This window comes from Trichosurus vulpecula, chromosome 3 (assembly GCF_011100635.1).
Source record: "Trichosurus vulpecula isolate mTriVul1 chromosome 3, mTriVul1.pri, whole genome shotgun sequence".
Classification (NCBI taxonomy): domain Eukaryota; kingdom Metazoa; phylum Chordata; class Mammalia; order Diprotodontia; family Phalangeridae; genus Trichosurus; species Trichosurus vulpecula.
The window spans coordinates 83,053,385-83,080,925 of record NC_050575.1 but is presented as its reverse complement, the minus strand read 5'-3'; the positions used below and the strand labels follow the sequence as shown (position 1 = coordinate 83,080,925).

General features: G+C 40.4%; 2 protein-coding genes across 2 annotated transcripts in view; one reads left to right on the top strand and one right to left on the bottom strand.

Moving 5' to 3' along the window:
- The window catches only part of DOCK2 (dedicator of cytokinesis 2), a 513,031-nt gene that overhangs the window by 218,977 nt on the left and 266,513 nt on the right, over nucleotides 1–27,541 (bottom strand). The gene's annotated exons all lie outside the window — the stretch shown is intronic.
- INSYN2B (inhibitory synaptic factor family member 2B) lies at nucleotides 506–26,455 on the top strand. The gene is made up of 3 exons (XM_036749405.1): nucleotides 506–1,942; nucleotides 3,362–3,436; nucleotides 26,059–26,455. The coding sequence occupies exons 1-3, from the start codon at nucleotides 591–593 to the stop codon at nucleotides 26,243–26,245; spliced, it is 1,614 nt and encodes a 537-aa protein (XP_036605300.1). The 5' UTR covers nucleotides 506–590; the 3' UTR covers nucleotides 26,246–26,455.

Genomic DNA, 27,541 nt, shown 5'->3' with positions numbered 1-27,541 from the left:
TCATGTCATTTCAAAAGAGCAAACACCCCAGTTGTTTGTTACACTGCCTATTTACACTCCATGCAGAGGAGACACACTTAAGAGGCTGGCTGTACTACACCTGAGCCTACCCCTACCAGAGACATGAACTACATATTCCAAATGTAACAGATTCCACTAGGAATTCACTTGTCATGGACCTTGAGATCATTTCTTTTGTATTTTCCTGGTCTGTGTGAAGCAGAATGACAGACTTCCTCCAGAATCTGAGCAATCTGATTCCATCAATTCCCAGACAACCAGCAACTTCTTTAGATTGGATATTTGACCATTAGAGTAACTCAAGTGTTTATCTCATTAGCAATTAGCTTTGTGATGAAAAAAAATTTTTTAACTCTGGAAGAAACATTAGAAATAGTTGTAGAGTAAAATCTATAGGCTGGGGATGGCCAACATAGCAACCCACGCAATCAGGAGAGTGAATTGTCTCCTCCACCACCTCTGCTGGCTGTTTTTGGCATCTGGGGCTTTGTCACCAGATGCAGCTCGAATGACTTAATGCAACGTGTCAAGGAGAAGCTTGGAATCCACAGACCTTCAAAGGAGGCTCGATGGCCCAGCAAAGCATGAAGGTGAGACCTGTGCTCCTGAAGCGGAACAGTCTGGATTCAGTGGACTTTGTGAAACAGCCTCACCACCGCAGAAGCAAATCCCAACAAGTCCGCTTCAAGGAGGATGGAGCTAGTAAGAATCAAGCTGGCCTGCCAGAGATTGATGTCCAAACAGACCAAGACTCCACCCTGACTGGGAAGGTGCAGGCATCTCGGCACCATCACCTGCCCAACTACTCCCTCTCCTTCCCCAGGTCCCAGAAGGGGGGAAGCATCCGAAACATTGCAATCCAAACTTCTCCCAGCCTTAGGAAGCACTTCCCTGTTTTTAAAAGGAAAAAGCTCACAGCCAGCAAGTCACTAGTGGAAATGCCCACAGGATCTAAAAACTCCATCCAAGTCAATGGCAACCTCTCAGAGCAGGACATCATGTCTTCTGATCTTGCCTATTTACGGATCACTAGGCATTTAGATGATGTGCCTCACAGAGGTAAGAAAGCGCATCCATTTTTTCCCAGAGTGTCCAAGGCACAGAGCAATGGGCCTGTTAGCATCTGCTTTGAAGCAGATGCTCTGGAGCCCTCAGAAAAGGTGACAGCTTCCATACAAGTTCCTGATGATATATGTCATAGCCCTCCATGGGGTACCAAAGCCCCCACTTACGGCATGGACAGGCCAGTTGAATTAAGCAATGCAATACATCCTTGTGCTAATATGTGCCCAGAGGATGTGAATGGCAGGCTGCCATCTAGTTCAGAAAGGCCCTCCTCCTGCTTGAGTACTGCCAGCGGTGCTCACTCCTTGCCTGGCAGAGATAAAATGGACCCTGAATTGCTTTTGCCCAAAGACACATCTGGCATGAAAGAGCCAGCTCCTTTATCACCTCCATCAAAGGGAACTTGCACTCCTTCACCTCCACAGACTCATAGCTCCTTGCCTTGTTTCCTTGGAGAGCACAGACAGGCAGTCCCTCCTGAAACTGCTTCTGACTGTACTACACTGAGTAATGATCACAAGGACCTAATATCATTGACACCTAGCAACATGACAAAATCTGCTACTGAGTGTCGGGAGGAGACAGAGAAAAATTCCAGCCAGGCAGATCCTTTGGAGTTTAAAAATTGTTTAGGAAGCTTTCACCTCCAGTCTTCTCTCCCAAGGAGTGAAATCAAACCTCCAACCAACAAAGAGATTAAAGGAATTAATCAAATTCACCTGGCACATGGTGAACTGTGTGACCTCCAAGGGAGACTACAATCCGTGGAGGAATCTTTGCACTCAAACCAAGAGAAGATTAAAGTCCTTCTGAACGTAATTCAAGACTTGGAAAAAGCCAGAGCCCTCACTGAAGGGTAGGATGAGTTTTGATATTAAAAATTTTGTTAAGTCATTTATCAAAAAAAACCACTTACAGTAATGGGTTTCAACTATTAAAAGGTCCTAGTCAAGGAGTTGTTTTCCCAAGCCATTGATCCTTGAAATTTTCAATCCTTGAATGAACTTGAGTGATTAAAAAAAAACTAGATAGCATCTCTTTTACAATACTGGGATTTATTTAATATGGAGTCGGGGAGGGGAGGGGTTTATATTGGTTCCCTTGATATTCTCCTCTCTTTAGCAGTGAATTGGGAAGGGGCAAGAGCAGTATTTGGTAGGGTCCAGATTTCATGATCTTTATACAAGTACAATTATATTGTACAAGTTCAATCAGTGTGGCAATAGAATTTTAAGTCAGAGGCTCTAGGCTAAAATCCCAGCCCTCTTATTTACTATCTGTGTGACCTTGAACAAATCTCTTTACTTCTTAGGACTATGTATTTTTTTCATTTGTAAAATGAAGGGAATGATCTCTAATGCCTCTTTCAAATTTTAATTTATGACTATCTATGGGTGGTGGGTCTATAGATAAATCAAAGAGACAGGAAATAGGGAAGTAGAATGCCTTTTTCTTTCCCACCCCCAAATACTAGTTATGTAGCTTTGAATTGGTTGAAACTAGTGCTAAACTAAAGGACACCCCACTTCAGTAACCTACATTCAATCAATGGCCCAATGAAAACATAACTGAAATGAATGGCCAACTGAAAGTCATGAGGTGGATTTAGGGGATAGGATGTAAATGGGTGTGGCAGGGGGATTCCTTGATGGAAAATTCAATAAGAATACTGAATGGAGTTTGAACACATAAAGGATTTCAAAGAATAGTCTTTGAGGGTAAAGTCATCTATTTCTCTATCTCTACTGCCCCCCCAAAGTGTAGTTTTAGACCAAATTAAGATAGGACCAGTAGTAGTAAGTATCCGATTCTTTAAGTCAGAATCAATGTTACCTTGGAATTGGGGGACAGCAATGAGATACATTAGATTGAGTGTACAGAGACCTGAATTTAATCTCCATGACCTTTGATCTATGACTTTGAGGGAGATATAATCTCCCTCAGCTTTCTATAAGCCAGATATAATTTCCCTCAATTTTCTATCTAACAAGTGGGACTAAGAATACCTGCCTTACCTACCTCACAAGGCTGATGTGAAGATCAAAAGGAAAAAATACAGATGTGAATATATTCTTTAAAAGTTAATAGTATAAAAAACAACCTATTCTTAGTAAATTTTATTTTTTTTCTTACTTTTTGGTCTTGATCCACCCACTTTGGCTTAGTTTCACCAATTAATGCAAGTAGGACACTGTGCTTTGCGAATTGAGTGAGTTGGAAAAGCAATTGTGGGTTCTGTCCATAAACTCACCCAGCAAAATGCTTTGTGTTACAGGCGTAACTTCTACCGAACTGGCCAAGACCTCAACAACTGCAGCACTTGTCAGAACACAGCATGCATCATATACAGGTACCTCGTTGCAACACAGGTTGGTGGTTGGCACATATAGAGCACAGAGGGCCAAGAAACCTTGACCTTCCAAATAAACTCTCTTCCCATATGCCCAGAAGTCAGACTAGAGGAAAGTAGATTTTGAATGCATGGGTTTTGAGAACTGGGGTGGTAAACTTCCAATGGCATAATCATATTGCAAAGGAAGGTTAGAGCCTGCTGAGACCCTATCATTCAAAATGCACACTGTCTGTATGAGTCTTCTTGATTATGCTGCATAATACCCTGGCTGGGTACCATTGGGTATGTACAGTATTTCCTCTGGGAATAAGTTTGTTGTCTCTAATGAAATGGATTGTACAAGAGACAAAAATCAATACTTCTCTAGCTGGAGCTTACTTTGAGACGTAACTGAAATTAAAAGTTACCAATGGATTCCCAGAAATAAATCTCAGGAATCTAGTTTTCTTTGAAAAGGCATAAGCAAACTTCAACCTCCTATCTTTTTTCCCCATCAGAGGTAGGATTTGAGCAGGCTAAACCCCATGTGGAATGCTTTGCTCCATTAAATGTCTCCACTTAAGCAGCCATTACATGAGGCATCTTCCAACCGAGGGGTCATGTATCTTACAGTCAGTGCTGCCTTGCTAGGACACACACTAATCATGCAGGGGTTTTGAATGGGGGTGTAGGAAGAGAAAAAGTGACTTTTTCATTATCTCTCTAGAAACCTGTCCATTTCAGCACCAAGGTCAGCGCTGAATCAGTTTCTTTTTTTTTTTAATTGACATACAATTCCATACAGTGGACAAACAAAAGGAAAAACTGACTATGTGATTGTCATCTGAGGAGTAGCCTACCTACAGGGGATCATCACATTTAGACACTCAGTGCACCTCAGAAGTCATCTAGTCTAACCCCCTTATTTTACAAATGAGGAAAAAGGAAGAAAAAATGAATTACCCAAGGTCTCACAGGTAGTAGGTGGGAAAACTAGGATTCAAAGTTAGGGCTTCTCATTCCAAATCCAGTACTATTTCCACTGAACCATACTATGCATCTGTATTTGTTTATTCTTCATCTCTGTCATTTCTTGTAGCTTAACAATATTCCATTACATTCATATACCATACGAGTTGTTCAGTCATTCCCTAATTGTTGGACAGATGGAGTGTTTCCACTGTTTTGCTATTAAAAATAGTGCTATTAATTTGAAATAGATAATGGTTTTTCTCTTCTTCATTAAGATATTGAGGGTATGTTCCTTCTGGTAAAATCCTAGGCTAAGTGGGTGAAAAGTGTTGTTGTTATTACTGCATAAAGACAAATTGCTTTCCAGAGGATTATATTGATGGCCATGGTGGTGCATGCTTATAGTCCCAGTTACCAAGAAAGCCAAGGAGAGCAGATTTTTGAGCTCAGGAGCTGTGATCTATGGTGGAATAAACCAATCAGCATCTGTACTAAGTTCAGTATTAATATGATGAGCCCTGGGGAACAAGAAGCTAACAGGTTCCCTAAGGAAGGGTGAACCAGCCCCGGTTGGAAACAGAGGAGGTCAGAGCTTCCAGCTGTTCACAGTGGGATCAGACTCATGAATAGCCTCTAACTTCTCACTGGCCAAGAAAGTCTTTACATTTGAAAAAAAGCACTAATCCATAGCTCCACCAACAATGTAACATCATACATATTTCTTCACAGTCTCACCAACACTGAATTTACCATTTTAAGTCAACCTGGTCAATTTAGCGGATTACAGTGGAATTTATGAGATTTATTTTTATGTTTATTCCCCTTATTTTGGAGAGCAGAACAGTTTTTTAGGTGGCTATTGATAATTTGTGTTTCTTCTCTCTAGGACTACCTAGTCCTATCTCTTGACCACTTTTCTTTATATTAGAAATTTTTATCAATTTCTTTTATATTTTGCATGCCACAATTTTGTCAGAACTAAAAATAGGAAGAAGCTGTCCAGTGATTTCTGAAACTCAAGTAGTGGTTGGGCTTTTCTGTTTCTTTGACAGAGGCCATGGCTAGGGTTTTTCAAAAGCATCAGGCTAACAGAGAGACCATCCTCTCTGGTTATTGAGAAATAGGAAGGGTGGAAACTCAACAGGTCAGCCTGAATCATAGACTCCAAACATGAAACTGGTAAAAGAGTGTGAAAAAATAATTACCATTTTTGTTCCTTAACCAGGGTTAAAATGCTCCTTGTCCACAGTGGGAGGCTATGGAGTTTCCTTTCCTTTCCTTCTCCCTCCCTAAGGATAACAACCATAATTAGAGTGGGTTGAATGATATGAGTTAAGGTCCAGGCATCTAACAGGCAGATGTGGATATCTAATAAAATAACATCAACAAAGTTTTCCCTAATTAGCCAATACCTATGAACTAATAGGACAATGAGGTCTAATTACATGATTGCCATTATTAGTAAATCAATAAATAACCATTTATTAAGTAATTACTATGTGGCAGTCTCTGTGCTAAGACTAAAGATACAAAGAAAAAGCAAAAATAGCACTTGCCCTCAAGGAGTTTACATTCTAAAAGGGGAGACAACATGTACATAAATAGATTTATTTGAGATAAATACAAAGAATATGGAAAGTAATAATCTTAGAAGGGAAGACACCAACATGGAAACAAATAGCTAGAACCCAGGTGTCCTGCTTGTGTAGTATTATGATACCACCTCTATGCACTTGGTCTCCAAATCTACAGCCACAACTTTAATATCTCCTCTACTCCAGCCTCACATCAATTAAAATCAATCCATCAAAAAGCATTGATTGCTTAAGCTTATTATGTGTTGCACTATATATTTTCATTCATTTATTTTAACATTCTTTTTTTTATCTTGACCTCTAGATTTTCTCCCTCCTTCCCATCCTCTCCCCTCTCATTGAGAATACAGGCAATATGATATCAATTACACATTCAAAGTCATGAAAAACATATTTCCATAATAGTGCTAGGCATTGGAGATACAAAGGAAGGTAAAAATCATCCCTCAAGGAACTCACCTTCCAATGAGAGAGATAACATGTAAATAATAATGTCTACACAAAATATAAACAGAGTAGATGGGAGGTAATCTCAGAGGGGAGGCAATAGCAGCTGTAGGGATGAGGAAAGACCTAATGCAGACCGTGGATTTTTGAGGTGATACTTGAAGGAAGCCAGCAAAACTAAGAGGTGGAGGAAAAAGGAGGAGCCATTTAAGGTATAGGAAGCCATCAGGTCAAAGGTACAGTAGTGAAGGATTCAATATCACATGCAAGGAAAGATAAGGAAGCCAGTGTAGCTAGATCCCATAGTGTATGGAGGGTCATAAAGTACAGGAAGACTGAAAAGGTAGGAAAGAGGGAAGAGACAATGGGGGCCTTAACTTAATAAGTTATGAAGAGTTTGAAAAATGCAAAATAATGTTATTTTATATTTGGATGGAGGTAATAGAGTAGCACTGGAGTTTATTGAGTAGGAAAGTAGAGTGAGATGGTCAGACCTACACATTAGAAAAATCACTTCAGTATCTGAGTGCAGGACGGATTTAGAGAGAGCAGAGATTTGAGGCAGGAAGGCCAATTAAATGCTATAGAAATAGTCCAGGCAAGAGATGGTAAGGGTCTGAACTAGGGTGGTAGTGGTATGAGTGGTGAAAATATGTGAGGTGAATGAGACGGAAGAGTCAAAGTTCATGAACCTGATGAAAGGGAGCTGGTAGTGCCCTACACAGCAATAGGAAAGTTCAGAAGAGGGGAGAGTTTGGGGCAAAAAAAAAGTCATGAGTTCTGCCCTGGACGTCTTGAATTTGAGAGGCCTATGGGACATCTTTTTCCAGATGATGATGGAGCTCAGAAGAAAAATGCGGGCTGGGTATATGGAGGTGGAATTCATTTGCAATGAGACGATAGTTGAATACATGGGGGCTAAAGATATCACCAACTGAGACGGTATAATAAAAGGAAAAATTGAGAAGGCCCAGGACTGAGCTTTAAGGGACATGCAATAAGGGGACAAAGCCTTTGGACTAGGAAGCAGTGTGCAACTGCAACTCACTTCACTTTTTTGGGATCTCTGTTTTGTTCATTTTACACTGAGAGGAGTGGACTTGTATGACTCCTAAACTTCTTTCCAGCTCTTTTATTCAGTTAGTGCAATGAGTCAGTGGCTTAATTCATGGATCTCCCTCATTATCATTCAGCACAACACTATTTTTAAAGTTCCCTCTGTCCCAGAATTTGAGCCACTGCAAAGAAGGGGCAATTAACTTGATGAAAGGAAAGAGATCAGAACAAAAGCCCATCACCTCAGCAGTGGGATGAGGAGAACTGTCATTTTTACATTTCAAATGACTTCAAACCTTGTGTCACATCCTGGAAAGTCATTTCTTACAAACCAATGAATAAGTGATGAGAAAATGCTTCCCTGGACCTTGTTAAGCAATGGTCTCCATAATGATGGATGAATGTGGTACACGTTGCAAGACCCAAGGAACACAGAGACATGATGGATTTCTCTTAGGGTCTGTTGCTGGTAAACTAACAATACAGGAAGCTTATCACTTACTTAATTCTCTGACCAGAACTCTAAAGGAACATTCACTGGACTTTAGCTGCAAAATTGCAATATGTTTTAAATGGAGAGGAAAGAAGATTTCTCCTCTCTGAGTCTCCCATCTGTTTTTTTTTAATTTTCTGAGATTTGCAGAATCTCAGAAGGTGTCTAATTTAATCTGCTCCTAAACAAGAACCATCTCTACAATATTCCCAAGAGAGTTTCTCAGCCTCTGCAAAGAATTCCAGTGACTGGTGGCAATCTCTAGAGGTAATACATTCCATTTTTGGACAATCTCAATTTCAAAGTTTTTTTCCCCTTATCTCAAGCTTATTTGCTCCCTCCTCATCTCCATTTCTTGGTTCCCCTGGCTTACATAAAGTCTCAGTTTAATTCCCACTTTCTGAAAGAAATCTTTCCCAATCCCCCTTGGTGCTTTTGCCTTCTCTCAGGGGATTATCTCCAATTCATCTTGTCCATATCTTTTTTTTTGACCTTGAGAATCTTTTTTATTGGCAGCTTTTACAAGAGGGGGAGGGGCAGTGGAGGTCGTGTGGCACGCGTGCACAGAACTGCTCCATCGCGAAGTCCGGACACGATGGAACCCTTAGACCAGCGCCGAATCTAAAGGCATCTTGCCCATATCTCGTTTGTACATAGCTGTTTGCATCTTTTTCCCTCATTAGACTATGAGCTTCCTTAAGAGCAGAGGCAGTTTTGGGCCTTTCTTTCTATCCTCGGTGCTTACAATAGTGCCTGGTACATAGTAAACTTGTTGACTGATGGTAACTTTCACCCATTGCTATTGGTTCTCCACTCTGAGGCCAAGAAACAGAAGTCTAAGCTTTCTTCTGTGCGGAAGAGCCCTTTAAATATTTAAAGAGTACTTGAGGTGACCATTTATTGACCTTCCTTAAATGAGATAATATTTGCAATGGGCTTAGGCCATTGCCTGGAGTATAGTAGGACCTTAATAAATGCTTTTTCTCCTTCCTATGAATCTTCCCTTTTTCAAGACAAGTATACTTAGCTCTGCAACTAACCCTTGTATCACATGGTTTTAGTACATTTAACATCCTGTTCACCCCCTTCTGGGTGTTTCATTGACAATGTTTCAAAAGTGTTGATGATCTTGCTAAAATGTAGCATGCTACAATACTCTAGATGTGGTCTAACCAATGACTAGGGGCAATCTCCAGGGATCGCAGGTTCCACTTTTGTAATATATGTGTAACCGTGAATGAGTCATTTAAGGTCTCCATGTTCCTGGGCAACTCTCAAAGAAGCTAAGTCATGCGCTCCTGCTGATGTGCATCATAGAGTTTCCTCACTATAGCAATGAAATTACAAGTCCAGTCCAGTTCATTTTTTAATGGATTAGTTTTGGGAAATGGCTATATCTTGCCTAATTATACAGTTTTGTTTTGGTTTTAGAACTGTTTGTGCAAGTAATAGTCTTGCAGAGTTGCCTCAGGACACTGAGAGGATGTAACTTGCCCAGGGTCTCACAGTCAGTATGTACCAGAGCTGAGACTGGGGCTCTTCTAGACTGCAAGGCTGACTCTGGCATTGTGCTGATTCTCTTCATGCTTAATAAGGTATGAAACATTCCAAAGATTCACTCAGGAGAGGATAAGTCATTGTTTTTCTAAGAGTTTCTTGATGAAATGGAAATACCCATGGAAGGGTAATGGCTTACCCACTAATAAATTTCAAAGGAGACATTAACTTTTCAGGCTACTTTCCAGGAAACATGGCTCCCTGAGAGCAAGGCCCTGAGGGAATGTGACAAAGAGTGAATAAATTTTGATAAGCAATGGAAGAGAGTGATAAAGTGGTAGGTCATTGCAGGTTGTATCAGCCCAGGAGTGGTATGAAAGGTATTGGGGATAGGGACATTGAACAGAAAGGTGAGTTTGCTAAGTCTCTGCCTAGCTGACAATCTTGTCAACGATTCAGTGACCTCCTCCCTGATCCTTATGCCTGCTATTAGCGCTCATTGATTTTAAAATGCCTGACATTTTCTAGCTTTTACCACTAGCTTTTACCACTCTGATGTTTGGGAGAGAGAGAGTGAGCAAGAGAGAGATAGAGGGGGAGAGAGAGACAGAGAGAGAGAGAGACAGAGAGACAAATGGAGAGGAAGAGAGAGAGAGACAGAGACAGATATAGAGAGAGAGAGAAACAGAGAGAGAATGATTCTTATTTGATCCTCATAACAGCCCTATGAAGTGAGTATTATTACTATCTCCTTTTTACAAATGAGGAAAGCAGGGATTAAAGAGGTCAAGTGACTTGCCTAGGGTCACATCTCTAAAAAGTGTCTGAGGATGGATTTGAACTGAGGTTTTTGTGACTCCAGATCCAACACTCTATTCACTCTACCACCTTAGCTATTTAAAGAAAGAAAGTTTTCTTTCTAAGGAATTACCAAGAAAGTTATGTAATGCTGCCTGACTCTAGCTGTGTAGAGGTGCTTTAAAATCCCTAACTTGAGAATGGAAGTAAGGGCAGAGATGGAGAGGGTGGAAAGGAAAAAAAAACAAGGGGAAATTGCCTACTGAGCAAACTTGTGTCCTGGTCTTTCCTAAGCCCAAGCAAGAAGAGAAAATGAGGCTCCATAACTCCACACCAGGGGCCTCGGTTTGCATTATGCATGACTTCTGGGATTCATTTGTTGCCTCTTCTTTCTCCCACACTTCCTGGCTCCTCCGGCCTCATCTGAGCTCAAATACTGAAATGGAAATCCACCCTGACATTTCTCCTCCAATTAAAGTTAAGACCAATTAAATCCTAATTTTGCTCCCCAATCAAGAGTGCAAGTGCTAAGAAAGGCCCATGGCAAATCCCTTAGGATCAATTAAAAACACCTGAACAAAGGGATTGATGCAAAAAATTGCTGACCACCATCCCCCACTCACCCCCACCACAGAAATGTTCATAAATGTGTTTGTGAGCAAAGAAATGTGCATGGAACAAAATGACTGCATCATTTCATAGAGCTCCTAAGACTGCAGGAGTTTCTCATTTTCTCAGACTCTGTGGACCAAGAACTGCTTCTTCATCCTTATTAGTTCATACACTGGTAAGCTGCGAAACTACAGAATCATAGCATCTCAGAGCTTCAAGGGACCTCCAAGGCTCTCCAGGCCAAACACGGGTACCTATCCAGGAATTCTTCCTATAATCTGCTGCACAAATAGTCATCCAGCCTTCACTTGACCTGCAGCAAAAAGGAGGACCTTACTCTTCAGGGCAGCCCATTCCTTTTTGTGCAGCTCCAATTTTTAAGGAAGGTTTTTTACTTTGTGCCTTAACTTACCTCCCTGTAATATCTACCCTTCGCTCCTACTTCTCCCTTGTGGGACCAAGCAGGAGCCTGATCCTTCTCATAGGACTGCAGTCTTCATACACTTTTATGTCCACAGGTCTTCTTTATTTGAGGTAAAAGATCCCCACTTGCTTTAGTCAGTTCTCAGGTCATGCTCTCCAGTTCCCTCATTAGCCTGATTGCCTTCCTCTGGTGATCCTCCAGATTGTCAATGTGCTTCCTAAAATGTGACACCTTGAACGTGATACTGACCAAAGAATATTTTTATACGTTGCATACATTAAAGTGCTATATAAGTTCTAGCTGTCGTTATACATCCTATAAGTTGACCAATGAATGTATGAAAATATTCTTTATTGAATAACGACAACAACAAATAGGATTTATATGTCACTTTAATATTTGCAAAGTGCTTTATTTTTATTATCCCAGTGGATCCTCACAACAGTCCTGTGAGGTAGTTGCTATTTATTAGCCCCATTTTATAGATGAGGAAATTGAGACAGAGAGAGTGTAAGACTTGCCCAGGGTAAAATAGCTAAAGTGTCTGAGGCAGGATTCGAATTCAAGTCTTTCAGACTCTAAGTCCAGGGATCTGTGCTCAGTCTTGTATGTGTTGCACTGTCTACTGCACTATCTACTCCAACGTCCTTTTTTACACATGACAACAACTGTGTATTTTATCTGGGACCTCCTCATATTGACTCTTGGTGATAAGGATTTAAGAAGGAGATATGCCCTGGTCTTGGGATCAAGACATCATTTCCAAGTACACAAATGGGGAGCAACCAGTGGTTATATTATAATTGTGGAACACAAGGGCAAAGGAAGTTCAGAGACTTGAGTGAAGTCTAGCCATCGGGGAGCACTCAGAGCCCTTGGTTTTCCTGTCCATCGCACAGCTGTGGAGTCACCAGACCTCACGCCTTCCTGTCTACCACAAAGCCATTACTTAGCCTACGAAAAAGGCCATTTAGCTAGAAATGCAATATCAACTCATAGTACCATGAATTTAGCTACCAATGTAAGCTTAAATTATTTAGTACTTTCCTTTTTGGTTTGTTCATGACTACCTCAGCATGGAGACAGATAAACCGTGAGCTCTTCACCCCACCCTAATCACAATTTTCTCCCTGAGTAGCAATAAAATTCACAATGGAAACAAATTTCTTTCTAGTCATATTTTTTTAAATCTTGTTTTGAGCCATGGAGTAACCAATATTTTATGCCTTGTGCAAGGAGTAAGAAATGACAGCAAAACCAAACTACATTCACATACATACCAAATACACAAACTCAAGTTCCCTTCCGAGTGGGTAGTATGGTATCATTGTAATAGACAGAGGGTCAGCCTTTGAGTCAGGAAGGTTCTAGTTCTGCCTCCGATAAATATTGGCTGGGCGATTGTAGGCAAGTTACCAAACCTCTCTAGGCCACAGGCAGCTAACTCTCAGAGATAATGTGACTGGATGAGTTGCCAATCTGCACCATGAAAGGAGATTACAGTCTGAGAGTTTCCCCCAACAGATGAAATTATGAGTTCAAATTAACCCTAGCTTCCCAGTTCCCAAAAGTGATCTCCTGGGGAAGGAAGCTTAAGATTTGGAGCATCCAACAATGCAAATCATCAACCTTCTGTGTACTCACATGTTGTCATCACCCTAATTTAAGCCTTTGTCATCTCTTACCTGGATTATTGCAAAACTTCTTGATTTACTTCTACCTGCTTCTATTCCCTTTCTTTTCCAATTAATCTCCCACACAGTTATCAAATTGATAGTCCTAACCATAAATTTGACTATGTCACTCCCTTGCTCAAGCAGTTCAGATGGCTCCCTCTTGCCTCCAAGAGTGAATACAAATTCTACTGTTTCATATAAGCCCTTCATAAGCTGGAACCAGACTACTTTTCTGGACTTATAGCACATTACTTTTCTTCACACATCATCCATTCCAGCCAAAATGTCCTCTTTGCTGTTCTACTTATAAAATATTTCATCTACTCACCTCCATGGCTTTGCACACAGTGAATCCCTCATGCCTGGAATGGACTCTCGTCTCATCTTTGCTTCAGATTCCCTTGCTTCCTTTCAGTTTTACCTCAAGTGTTTCTTGCTACATAAGACATAACCTGATCCTTTTAGTTGCTAGTGCCCTCCCCAACACCAGAAATTTATTTGTTATATATTTATTATAGATGCTTCAAATTTGATTACAAGTATATATGCTGTTCCCTATCCCTATAGAATATAAGCTCTTTGAAGGCAGGAATTATTTCATTTTTATCTTTTGATCCCCAGCAGTGCCTGCAGCATAGTAGGTGCCTAATAAATGCATGGCAAATGACTGAATGGTGCTACCAAGGACCATTGCCTTTACTTCTTGCCTCTCACAATTTGTCTTCTGCCCTTTCTTCTTCCCTAAGTTGTAAGCAAAAAAGTAGGATTTACAACTCTGGAAATGTATGGGTAATAAAATAGATGGAATTCATTTCAATGCATTAATAGCTAAAGGGTTTGAAACATGGCATAAATATTTAAGAAAGGGATTAAGAGAACAATACAGGGATGGCTGTCAGCATGCATGCCTTGGAAACTACAAGAAGGCCTTCTTGAATATATTCTCTTATCTCAGTATCTAATTTACAGCTCCCAAATCTTCCCCATCTTTCCATTCTTTCTTCTTCTCTTGACTTCTGGCTTGCCCTTTCAAGTCAGTATACATGATGAGTATTCACTGCGACGGGGGTGAGGAGAAGGGGGACAAGGGTTTTTACAAAGCACTTACTATGTGCTAAGTACTGTGCTAAATGCTTTACAAATATTACCTCATTTGATCTTTACACGAAACAGTCCTGGGAGGTAGGTGCTGTCATAGTTGAGGAAACTGAGGAAGATAGAAGTTAATTGATTTGCCCAGAGTCACAAAGAGAGTACGTGTCTGAGGCTAGATGTGAACTCAGGTCTTTCTGACTCTAGGCCAAGAACTCTCTCCACTGCTCCATCTAGCTGCCTCTGGATATAAAAAGTATTCCTTTCTCGGACAGTGAGGCTGGAGTTAACATGCCAACTTCTTAGCTTAAGAGTTATGGTTCTCAAATTGAAATTTACTACAAAGGGTGATGGAGATTTCTGAAGCTCAGTCTCCTGTTTATTTATGGGCTGAATGAACCTGTGATTCTCAGAAGGCTCATCAGAATACAGATATCCTGGGAGGAAAGGATGAACTTGCCAGCCCCAAATGGCTGGCAGTTGTGAAGCTGAAAATTGCACTCTATAAATAATCGGGAAACTGGTCATTAGGAGAAAGTTTTAGGAACATTCTCCCTCCAGGCTGAGAGATATGTGTTTGGAGGAGGGGGAATCTCCCACTTTCCCAAACTGTAATTATTCCCCAAAGGTTTGTGGTTTCAATAAAGTTTTGCTTTCCAAAGTGTCCATGATTTATTGACATGGACAGAAACCAAACTACCCCCTTATATAGCCATCGATTCTTAAAGCTAATTTAGAAGAAAGTTCCCAAAGGTCAATAAATCTTGGAGCACCTGGGTACCATGGTGATAGGTGATAGGTACCACGGAAATGGACTGGCCAACAGGCAAAATAAAAAAGACATGGGGAGAAATTTGGAAGATGTGCTTCCTGTAGGGAGAGAGAATGTATCAGTCATTTTTCAGTCTACTCATGGGGACGCTTCCTTCCATATAATTTATTATTGCTACTTGGCTGCATTTCTCTTTTTAAGAAAAGGTACGCCCACTTCCTCTTGAATCTGCCCTTATCTCTGAGCGCACCAACAATTTGCCCTGCCAAAGCATGAAGGAACTGAACTAGGACATCCAGAAAGGGCACATGCCTACAGGGACACAGAGTCCTGGTACGATCCTCATAAGAACAGGCCCTGTGTGTAGAAGCTCCCCACTTCATCTATGTTGGTGAAGGGAGATATATAGTATTTTCCTTTCCAGGAATTCTGAATCTAAGAACTTACAGTCTTCTGCTTTGGAAAGACTCACAGGGAAGGCTGTTTTACACTACAATAAAGTTGTCTCCATCAGTCCTCCAAGCTTTAGTCCATGGTGGGGTGGGGTGGTGGGACCTTACAAGGACTCTGATCTCCTTTTATCCCTGTGTTGGACCAGACTCTCCAAGTTCAGTTTCTTCAATCACAGCCCAGGGGAAAAAATTCCTATTTCCAGTTGAAAATTATGTCCATTTTCTCACCTTGCTTTCTCAGGACACTAATTGTCTTGGCCTGATTTGATCCAGCTTCACCCCTGATGCCTCTAAATCTGTTCAAAGTTAAGAGTGGGGCAAATTATTTTCCCCACCCCTCCCTTCTCCAGCTCAAATGCTAATACATTTGCTATCTCTTTAACTTGCTGATGGTGCCATGGGAATCCCAACCCTGCGGATCTCACAGATCATAGTTGAGAGGGTCATAGGAAACTTGAAATGATTATACCAGGTGGTATAATGTAAAGTGGTATTGTTTTGGCAAACCCCTGATTCTGGTTTACTCCAGCATCCATTTTTTCAGAACATGTTCACTGTCCATAACTCGTCTATTCTTATCCTTTTGTCTCTTCTATTTCCAAGCCCCCTTTGCAGTCTGCTTTCCCACATACTTCTTCTTGGCTGTGTAAGACCTGGGACTGTGGCCTGTCCAACTATGGAGAGATCTACCTCTCCTTTTGAGAGCAGTGACTGATCAGTTGCATTACTAAAGCTATCTCAGGAGGTAATGAAAAGGATTAGTAAGGATTTCATCCATCCTCAGTTTGCTGTCCAAGTCTAAATATCCCCCATCTCCCATACCCCTTGCACTAACCTAGACCTTCTCAAATGGCCTTCAGATCTCAAAATGTTAGAGTTGGAAGGAACCTCCTAGATCATTCTAGTCCAACTCAATGATCAGCATATAGATAATATTCAGCCACAACAATTTTCATGACCTGTGGGGTTCAAAGCCTTTTAACTGCAGGCAATCAAGTAGAGCTAGGTGGCACAGTGGATGGAGAGGCAGGCCTGGAATCAGCAAGACCTGACTTCAAATCTGGCCTCAGACACTTACTAGCTGTGTGACCCTGAGCAAATCACTTAATCCTCTTTGCCTCAGTTTCCTCATCTACAAAATGAGCTGGAAAAGGAAATTATAAACCACTCCAGTGTCTTTGCCAAGAAAACTACAATGGGGTAATGAAGAGCTAGATAGGGCTGAAATCACTGAACAACAAAATCACATAGAGCTAGGCTTAGGTGTCCTTAGGAAGAAGATGGCATGCATGATATAAGTCATCTGTCTCTAGGATTTTTTAGAAACTTGGTGACTCTTTTTAATACCACTTCCATTCTATTTCTCTAACCCAAGCACTCTCCACGTTGTAATGTAAGGTGGCAAGACAGTGCAGTTTTGTGAATGGGGCACAAGATATGGTGTCAGGAGGACTTGGTTTCAATCCTGTCACATGCACTTACTAGCTGTGTTACTCTGGGGAAGTCACGTGACTTTTCCTGGAAAAGTCACTTCCCCTTTCTTTGTCTAAAACGAAGGCATTGGGTTTGATGGCTTCTAAGATCCCTCTCAAAATCTCTGATCCTTTGATCCTATGTTTTCAGAGAAATCACAAACAACCACACCCACACCATCAACCAAAGTTTATTTGGAAATTATGGAAGGGGCTAGCAGGCCTCAGTCAAAGAAGAAAAGTAGTTCAGGAGAGTGTAGAGAGTGTTGGACTGAAAGCAAAAAGACCAGGTTTCAAACACCCCCTGACAGTTAACCAGCTGTGAACTCGAGGAGTCACTAAACCTCTCTGCCTCGGTTTCCTCATCTGCAAAGTATGGATAATCATTTGTTGTAACTTAAGTGAGTTAAGATATGCAAAAGCACTCTTCACATGTAAAAGGCGCCATAGATATCAGTTATTATTATTTTAATTAAACAGAGAAACCATTCACTGCATGCAAGACTCCAAGTTCCCTTTACACTGTGTCTTTAAGATAGATTTAAGACAAAAGACTCAAGTTTTCCTAAGCATTCTAAATGATGTTTGCCTGCCTAGTCATCCTTTGCAAACATAAGTCCTCAATTTATAAATAGGCTATTTTTTTCAGAAGTTCTTAGGATCATATATTTACCATTAAAGATAATTTACTGGGTCATGTAGTCTGACTCCCATTTTATAGAAAAGGAAAACAAGACCCAGAGAGGTCAAATGATTTGATAAGGGTCAGTAAGTGAAAAAGACAGGATTTGGACCCAAGTCCTTTGACTCTAAATCCAGTGTTCTTTCAACTATATCTTGCTGCTATACAGCTCATCCATAGATTGTGTTTTCCCAGTTCAGACAATACTTTCCCACAGTTAACAACAGATTTTTGGGTTCCACGTTCAGTGCACACATGCACAGGTATGCATACACAGACATTCTCACAAATTCTAGTTAGTACCATGAAATATATCATGCGCAATACTGCATTTCAGGTATATTAAATAAATGCATAATAACGTAGAGAGGTAGTACACCACAGGGTTGGTCTTAGTGTCAGGAAGACCTGGGTGCAAGTTTTACTGCTTACAGTCAATCAACAAGATTCACCGGAGGATGAATGGCATGGTGGATAGAGAGGTGGTCTTGAAGTGAGGAAGCCCTGTGTTCAAGTCTCACCTCTGACATAAATTGACTATGTGATTCTGAGCAAACCCCTTAACTTCTCTGGTCCCAAGGCAAATTTCTAAGGCTTTGAATTTCAGAGGCAGTATCTACCTAGAGGGAGTTTCACCAAATGGGAATCTTCTTAATCAATGAAATCACAGGTCCAGTCCCTCTCCCTACAATAAAGTAAGTGTGAGAGTGATTTCATTAAATCATACATGAAAATTGGTCATTACCCTATGTAGATAAATCTGCAATTATAAAAAAAGGTAGAACACAATCCTGTTAGACTGCTAACAGCCAAACAAAATAGAACCCGGTTGTGTACCCATATCCACTTGAGAATATCCCCCACAACATCTCCATTATGTGGCAATTCTCTCTTCACTTGAATAACTCAAGTGAGGAGGAGTCCAGCAATTTTTGAAGCATTCCATTTTTTTTATTGTTTGTGTGTACCCTATACCAAGTATTCCCTGAATTTTCAAAGAATTGTCATTTTTCTCATTATCCAGGTTCACAACCATGGAGTCATTCTTGAGTCTTCCCTCTTCCTCACCCTTCATATCTTATCAGTTGCCAAGTCTTTTATGTGAACTCTGCCTCCACAATATAGCTCTAATCAGTCTCCTTATTTCTAACTACCCAGTCTACCATAACTAACCCAGGTCTTTGTCTCTTTTTACCTGGATTATTACAATAATTTCCCAATTCATCTCCACTTTCACTACTCCCTGAACCATTCTCCACAAAGCAGCCAAAGTGATATTCCAAGAGCACAGAATCTCCAGTGCTTCGAAGAAAAAATACAAACTCTTTCATTTGACATGTAAAGCCCTTCAGAACCTGACTCCAATCTACCTTTCCATGTTTATTACATATTACTCTCCTTCCTACACTCTATATTGCAGCCAGACAGTCTTACATGCTATGTGATCAATCTCATTGTGCCATTCCATCTCCCACACTTTACACAGGCTGACTGTCATGTTGGAGCTTTCCCCCATCAATCCCTCCTACTCCCTACCCAGTTTCCTTCAAAGCTTAGCTCAAGTTCCAGGATGCCCATATATATTGGGAACACCCCTCCCCTTCCACAGTGACAGGGGTCTTCCCTCCCCCAAATAAATTTCTTCATATATATTCTGTATGTAATTTTTTAGGTCTTATTTATTTTTATTTTCTCTAGCACATGGCTTTGTCTGTAGGAGGTCTCACCAGATGTCTTATTTTTTTTTTAATTTTTTCCGGTCTAACCTTAACTTTACTCTTTTAAATTTTATTTTTAATTTATGGAAGAAAACAAGTATTTCCATAATATGATATGATAAAAAAGATGGTTATACATGAAACTGCAAATCTATTGTGTATAACTTGCTATTCCTTTTAAAATATAATAAAGTTATCCTGTAAATTTTTTTTCTTTTTTTCCCTTTTTTCTTTCCCTCCTCCTCCCCTACAGAAGGCTACCATTAGATACAAATAGGTGTGCATATGTGTGTATATGTGTGTGTGTGCATACACACATATACACACATAACTAGAGATACATATGTAAAATTATTCTATACAAACTTCTATTTATCAGTTCTTTCTCTGGATAAAGATAGCAAGTTTCTTTATATGTATTTTATAGTTAATTTGGTGTAATTTTCACCTATTGGAATGCAAACTCCTTGAGGTCAGGGATTGTTAAGTTTTGTTTTTGTATTCCCAGCACCTCATATATGATCAATAAGATGAAGTACTTAATAAATGTGTGTTCAATTGAACTGACTTGAACTAAACTCATGAACCATTTCCAAAGTTCCAGTGTATGCAGCAGGATGGTTGACATTCCAAACTCTCCACTGTACCATGCCTAGGTCTGTTTTCCAACCACCATCAAAGGCACCTTCTAGTTCACTGAGCTCTTCAAAGAAGAACAGAATCTGAGATGGAATCATCTAGCCCAGGGGTTTGTAACTAGGTAGATTTCAGAGGGTCTGTGAATTTGTTTCTTAAAAAAAATATTTTGATAACAATGTTTTAGAATAATTGGTTTCCTCTGTAATCCCATATGTTTTATTTTATACATTTAAAACATTATCCTGAGAAGGAGTCCATAGACTTCACCACACTACCAAAAGAGTCCATGACACAAGAAAGGTTAAAAATCTCTGCCCTAGTCCAATGCCCTAATTCCTTGGATTTTATGCCAGATCTCCCCTAGGTGGCACAGGGGATAAAGTACTAAACCTGGAATCGGGAAGGTCTGAGTTCAAATCTAGCCTCACTAGTGACATAACTCTGAGCAAGTCATTTAATCTCTATCTGCCTCAGTTGCCTGACTGGTGACATGGAAATAATAATAGCCCCGCCCTCCCAGGGTTGTCATGAGAATCAAATGAGATAATATTTGTAAAGCACTTTACAAACCATAAATCTAGCTATTTATTTTTGTTATTGTTTCTACTCCACTCATTATCTTTCAGTTTGCCACAAGATCTAGACAAAACTCAACTGTTGACTTTAGTGGAGACACCAAAGTCATGCTTTAATCTTGGAGAATAGATTTTATACAGAAAGACTGATGGGTGATCAAGACACTCTTGAAAAGTGTGATGGGGACGCTCAGAGCAGAAGTACAATCTCCCTGCCAGGTTTCTGTATGTATATTCCCTCTGTCCCTGAAAGATGCTATATGCAGTGATGGAAGACTGTGAGTCAGATTTTAATATATTGATTATTCTACGATTTGCTTTTTTATTGAATAACTGTGATATATTGATTATCCTGGCTTTTGTTGTATTATTAAGTAAATGTTTCATGTTTAAAAGCTAAAAAAAGAAGAAGAATCAGAAGTACAATCCAAGAGCCTGAAGATATCCTTCTGCAAAGATTTCAGCTGCCAAGCCCTTCTGGCTTTATAATTTAGACATCCTTTGCCAGGAGTTGCCTCAGCCTAGCAGAGGTTGGTTACCTTAGCGTAGCCTCCTCTCTCCCACAAAACTTCAGTGTGAGAAACAAATGAAAATGAGCCCTTCTTCTTGTAAAAACCAATATGTATTTCTCTTCAGTACTGCCAAATAAATAGGGGTTTTTCAAATGTACTAATGCAAGGGAGGGAAAAAACCTGACAATTTCCCTTTATGTTAATAAAATTGCCTTGGCCTAAAAAAATAATAATCAATTTCCCAGAGCCACATATGTTTTTCTCTAGCCTGTTATTTACCTGGCTTTGAAAAGGAAATTCATTTTCAATGGCTGTTAAATTACTGAACTGATAGAGGGGAGGGGCGCAATGGGGGTTAACTCTCAAAATTATTATTTTATGTTATTGTTTTATAGTTATTATTTTATTATAAGTTATCGGTATTTTATGTTATAAGTGATTAGAATTGGATCCTGCTGTGAAATCCCTTTGCATTACTTAAGGGTCAGTGTTTCCATAGAAACAAAGATTGCATTCTTCCCTAAACTTGCACTGAGGGGATGGGGAGAAGAACGTCAATGCCATTCATGGCAGAACTGAGGGGACAAAATGAAAAGGTGATGCTTGAGCCTGGTGTAGAGAGCTAAGTCACAAACAAGAGAAGACAGAGGGTGGTGGTGGAGGAAGGACCTGACAAAAATATTGTCTTGCTCTGATAAAGAATGGATTTGGCCTCACTCTACCATTTCACAGAGTCTAAGAATCAATTTCTTGTGAGTCCAGGAGGGTTAGATGGAGTAACGAAAAGCTCAAGATGGCCTCTGGCCCTACTGAGATCCTTAGGCCCTAGTCCCAATACCTCACAAGGCTGGTAAGAGAATCAAATAATATATGCAAAGCACTTTGCAAGCCTTAAGGTACTAAAAAATGTCAGCTATTATTATTATTAGGACCTTTCAGAATTTATGACCTTGAATATAACCTAATTAAGTAGAGCGGCATTTAGTACAGGCTGTTCCCAAGGAGAGGCAATAAGGTATGGTCATGTGGACCAGAACCCCCAGGCACTGCCACATAAAGGAACCACCTAAATAGACTGCAGATGAATGAATGATATCCCTTTGGTGAATCAGGGCACCCTAGGGTTTGAAACTCCCCAGTGCCAATTATTGATCAGGGAGGTTTAAACATGGAACAAAGACAGAATATGGTGCGCATGTGTGGGCAAAATAATATAATGTGTGATGTAGTTGATAAAGAACCAGCTTTGAAGACAGAAAGGGCTGCTGCTGACATGTCCTAAGTTGTGTGGCTCTGGACAAGTCAGTTAATGTATCAGGGCCCCAGGGAAATCTGTAAGATTAAAAGTGAAAGGACAGTTGTCTGATGTGAACTGGTAAATAAAGTAACTTCATCCAAGTTTCTTGTGCTAGATGACTGATGGATAGATAGATAGATGAGCAGATACACACAGACAGATGGATGAAAGAATGGGTAGATAGATGGATGGTCAGACAGATAAGGAGAGAGACAGAGACAGGGAAAGAGAGAGAGACAGAGATACAGAGACAGAGAGACAGAGACAGAGACAGAGAGAAATCTGAGAGGAAGTTCTGATGTCAAAACACCTTCCCAGACATATAAATACATACATACATCATATTGACACATGTGTATAAATACATGTGTATATACATACATACTCAAGATTAAATATCTACTGTAAAACAGTATCTTATATTATATACAGTAAAGGAAACTCTTGTAAAGAAACTCTCTTTGTACCTATGCATGTTGGATAGGTATTTCATGACTTGTAGTCCTAAAGATTTTCCTGCGGCATTGAGAGGTCACGTAAGCAGTTAAGTGTCAGAGGAAGGATTTGAACCCAACTTTCTATATATTATATTATGTTGCAGAGAATACATATGTATACACACATAAATGTGTATGTGTGTATGTATGTGTATATGCATATCCATAAATATATACACATTTACAAATGTATGTATATATTTGTGTGTCTGTCTATTGATACATACATACAAACATACATACAATTTACATACATCTGGACAGATGGGAATTGAAAGTAGGACCACTCTGTCTGCCTTAATCTTAATGTTAATTAATGAGGGAGGAAGAGGAAGAGGAGGAGGAGGAGGAGGAAGAGGAAAAGCAGGGGATCTCAATTCCTACCTCTGATACATGCTGTTATATATGTGTGTACATATACATACATATACATGCATACATAATGACATGTGTCTGTGACTCTGAAGAAGTCTCTTAGCTCTTCAGTGCCCCAGGCTACTATTTAAGACCACAGGTTACAGAGGTTTGAAGCTCTTTCCCAGGAGCTCCCTATACCAATAAAATCAGAGGTCAATCAAATCCATATTTACACATACACATGTGTTCTCTCAGTACATATATATATATATACATACAAATACAGATGTGTTTATGTACAAGCACATATGAGTATATATTGATGTGGAGGGTAGCTATACAGCTGCACAAGCAGAATTTAGATAAATGTAGAAGGGAGAATTCTGTATGTTCCAGGGGTGTTCCAAACCGAGAATACTAGTCCCAAACACTAGCCTAAACACAGACAGCCTGGCTTCACCTGGTACTCTTGATGTCTAATTTTCTCAGGCAACAGCTCTGGAAAGCTAAGGTATCTATGAATGTGAAAGTACTCTTTTTGTGACCCATTAGCATTCACACCATTAGAGGGGTATGAACCAGACAGATCAACACCTCCCTGATGTCATTTCTTTTCTTCACTTCAGAAAGTTCACAAAACCAGAGACTGTTCCCCTACCCTCGAAATATCTAAAGTAAGATGAATGCATACTTGAGGCGGGTTGGGACTGGAAGGGAGAACAGGACAGAACCCAAGATCACCAGAGGACAATGAGTATGAGCTTAGATTTCAGTGATGGGTAAGGTATCCTGCACTATTTATATTTGCCCACTAGGGGAGGCAACAGCAGTGTCCTCAGCCCCTAAAAACTTTCCATTGGCCTGCCCTGGACTCTTTCTCTTGGCCCAGACTTCAAAGTATTTGAGATTTGACTGGCTGGATTAAGGGAGGCCATCTCACACCGTCTAGAGTTAAAGACCAGCCAAATGCTCACTAAAGGTCAGCATGATGCAAGAGGCAGAGCAGGAACTGGAGGCTGAGGACCCAAGTTCAAATTTCAGCTCTGGCACTTACTACTTACATGATCATGGGCAAGTCACCTAACATTTCTGGGTCTTATACAAAATATGAGAGTTGGACTGGATGATCTCTGAAGTCTCTTTTAGCTCTTAACCTGTGATTCTATGATAGTCCAGAGATAGTGTCAAAAGGAGTACACCACGCTCAACATGCTTTAGGAAAATATAGAAGTTTAGAGAAAGAAATGATTGATATTATTAAAATTAAATAATTAAATCAAATTCAATAATTTATTAAAATATTTTGTTGCTGCTGGTTTTTTAATCTACCGCAGCCCCCGAAAGAGATCATTCCTGAGTCCCTCAAGCATGGGTCCATTCCCAGTCTCTTCACATCCAAACCCATACCATATGTCTATGGCTTAATGTTGAAAAGCCAGGGTGAGGCAGAAAAGAAGAAAGAAGAAAGCCAGAGGGAGGATAATTTGGGTTTTAAAACTGGCTGTTTAGAAGTATGGAAGGAAGAAAGGCCCATGGGCTGAAGTGACATTAGTCCAGCCACCAAAAATACTTGTCCCTTTGATCTCCTTACAGGAGGAAGTTCTCCCATTTCAGAATGCTAAGTGGCAGGCTGCTTTGATGACACTTTATTACTCATGCATGACTAGTGTTGAGGCATTTTTTCTTTCGCCTTTTCAGCAGCCAGTCCTTGAGTGCTATCTCTGACTCTGAAGACTCAGTCTGGAGAGGGGAAATGTGAGGCTGCAGATCAGGGTAAACCATGATGACAGCCTCTTTTTAAGTCCTTGGCCATGTGTGAAAATCCTGTCTGATCAATGATGGAGGCAGGAGTATCTGAAAGCATGCCATATCTCAGAGTAACAAGGAGGCCTTTCATCTCTTGCCATTTAAAACATTTCATTTTCCTATTCATTAGCAGAGATTAGCAGAGAAAATATGGCATCTCCTCAACACATACCCCACAAATTCACCACATATCCCAGAGAGAAAACTAAACACTTTCGCTGACACCCTACATTGAAGACCCTCTAAGACCCACAGGCCTAGGACCAGGAACAACTCGAACTATAAGCTTGAGTTCTCCAGGGCTGTTTCCTCATTTTTTAAAAAAAATTTGGAGGCAATCAGGGTTAAGTGACTTGCCCAGGGTCACACAGCTAGTAAGTGTCTAAGGCCACATTTGAACTCAGGTCTTCCTGACTCTAGGGCCAGTGGTCTATCCATTTAGCCACCTAGCTGCCCCAGTTCCCTCATTTTTAAAAGGAGAAGTTTAGGTTAGATGATCTCTCAGGTTCTACAGCTCTAGATATAAGATCCAATGACCTACTGATTCTTTTCCACTGTTCCCCTACACCCATTATCTTCCAGAGTCAAGTCACTTTCCTCACTGACCTCTGTGAAACTCATCTTCATTTCCGTTTTTGCTTTTTTCTTATGCTATTTTTCCTGCCTTGATAGTCCCCCTACCTTCTCTCTATTTTCCCATCCTTCAAGGTACAGCTCAATTGGCCACCTCCTCTAAGAAGTCTTCCCTGGCTATTCCTTCACACAGGAATCTTTCCTCTCCCTGACCTTTTCTATTCTTCCTTCAGAGGCCATTTAGTCCAATCCCTTCATTTTACAAATGAGGATACTGGGGTTAATTTATTGCCCCGAGGTCATATAAACACTATCTTCCAGAGGAGAGATTTGAACCTAGATTCTCAGATTCCACATCCAGTGATCTTTCTATTGCAGTTTCTAACACTCATTTTGACACACCATGATATATGGTCCTATATTATTAGAAATTACTTCAAGAGTATATATTCTGGCTCAGCTTTTCAATATAGAAATGATATCTTAGAATTATTTGGACTCTCCATAGCACCTAGCAGGGTGCTGAAAGCTAAGATAAGCCTGGAGTATATGGTAGGAGCTGTATAAATACTCCCTGGGTCAAATTTATTACTATTTTCTCTACTTTTGTTTTGTTTTGTTTTCAGTGTAGAATATGATTTCCGACAGCAAGAAGGGAGGTTCCATCAAGTCCTAAGTAGTCTGGACCAAGTAGAACCACCACCAGAGACAGCCCTACCACCAAAGCCGCCAGCAGAGCCTCCTGCTCCTGAAAAACAGGACTTACGGAGGAAAACCAAAAAGGTGAAGAAGAAATGTTTCTGGTGGATTTGAGCTTATTAGAGCACTGCAATCCTCAAGCTGCCTTCCCAAGGTGGGGAAGCCAAGTGCCATGTCCTCTCCTGCTTGGGAGCCAAACTGCTCAAAAGACCACCAAGGCCATCCCAGGAGGTGTGCAAAATACAGACCTAATCAGAGACGGGCAGGCAGGCCTCAGCAGGGTTGGGACCAGTCACCCAATGGACTCAATGGCAGAAGGAGCAGGTCCCACTCGCTAAAGGCTTTGCAGATACTCTAATGCCAACTCGCAGAGCTCCCCTTCAAACATATTTGGTTTCATAGGGCAAGAAGGTTGCCAGCAGTCACTCACATGCTCTTTCATTACCCCCGTACCCTACAATGATTCACCCACCAACATCATGAAAATAAACACTCTCCGACCTAGGCTCACAGGCAGGGAAAGGGAGTAGGTACAGAGACATGAGGGTACCCGAGGAGTACTTCTCAGGCATCCTAGGAAAACAAAGAGCCCCAAGCCACAGCTTTCTGAGACATCAGCAATACTTAAGCACAAAAAGAGGTCAAACTGCATGGTAGCCCTAATATGTTGGTACTTTTTCATTCCTTAATTAGAAATTTGAACCCAAATTAATTATTTAATAATCTAACGACAGTGAAATGTTATTAGGACTTACAAAGAAGTCCTAATTCTACACACACACACACACACACACACAACTTGGTCAGTATTATAACTGGTTGCCCATTTTGACATCCGGTGAATTTTCAGCAAATGATAATGGTATAGGAAAGATAAGAAGGATTTCTGCCATGACACTCATGCTCACATGCCATCTAATCACAGATCCTCAGAGTTCCCCTTGACAAGGTAGGGCTAGGATGATCTGGGCCTGAGGTGATCAGGTGATTTATAACATCCCTACCCCCTTTCAGCCTCCCTTGTAACAACAACGACAAAACCGGTTAAGTAAAACCAACCAACTTGGTGGCTGAGTTTAACCTTTCCTGCCAGTAGAATGTAAGCTCCTAGAGGGCAGAAAGTGTTTTGTTTTTGTATCCCCAGCACCTAGCACAGTGCCTTGCACACAGTAGGTGTTTAATAAATGGCTATTGAATTGAATTGGCTGAGGCCTCAATTAAATACCCATGAGATTTTTTTTAAAATAATATTTAGTACCACAAGATTCAAGTGTCTCAACTATTATTTTCTATTTTTTTGGTATTGTCAATTTTATAATAACTACATCATATGTTTAGCTATTCTGATAGCCTTACTGATCATTTCAAATCAGCTTCAGGATCCTATAGTTTATTAATATGAGGCATAAA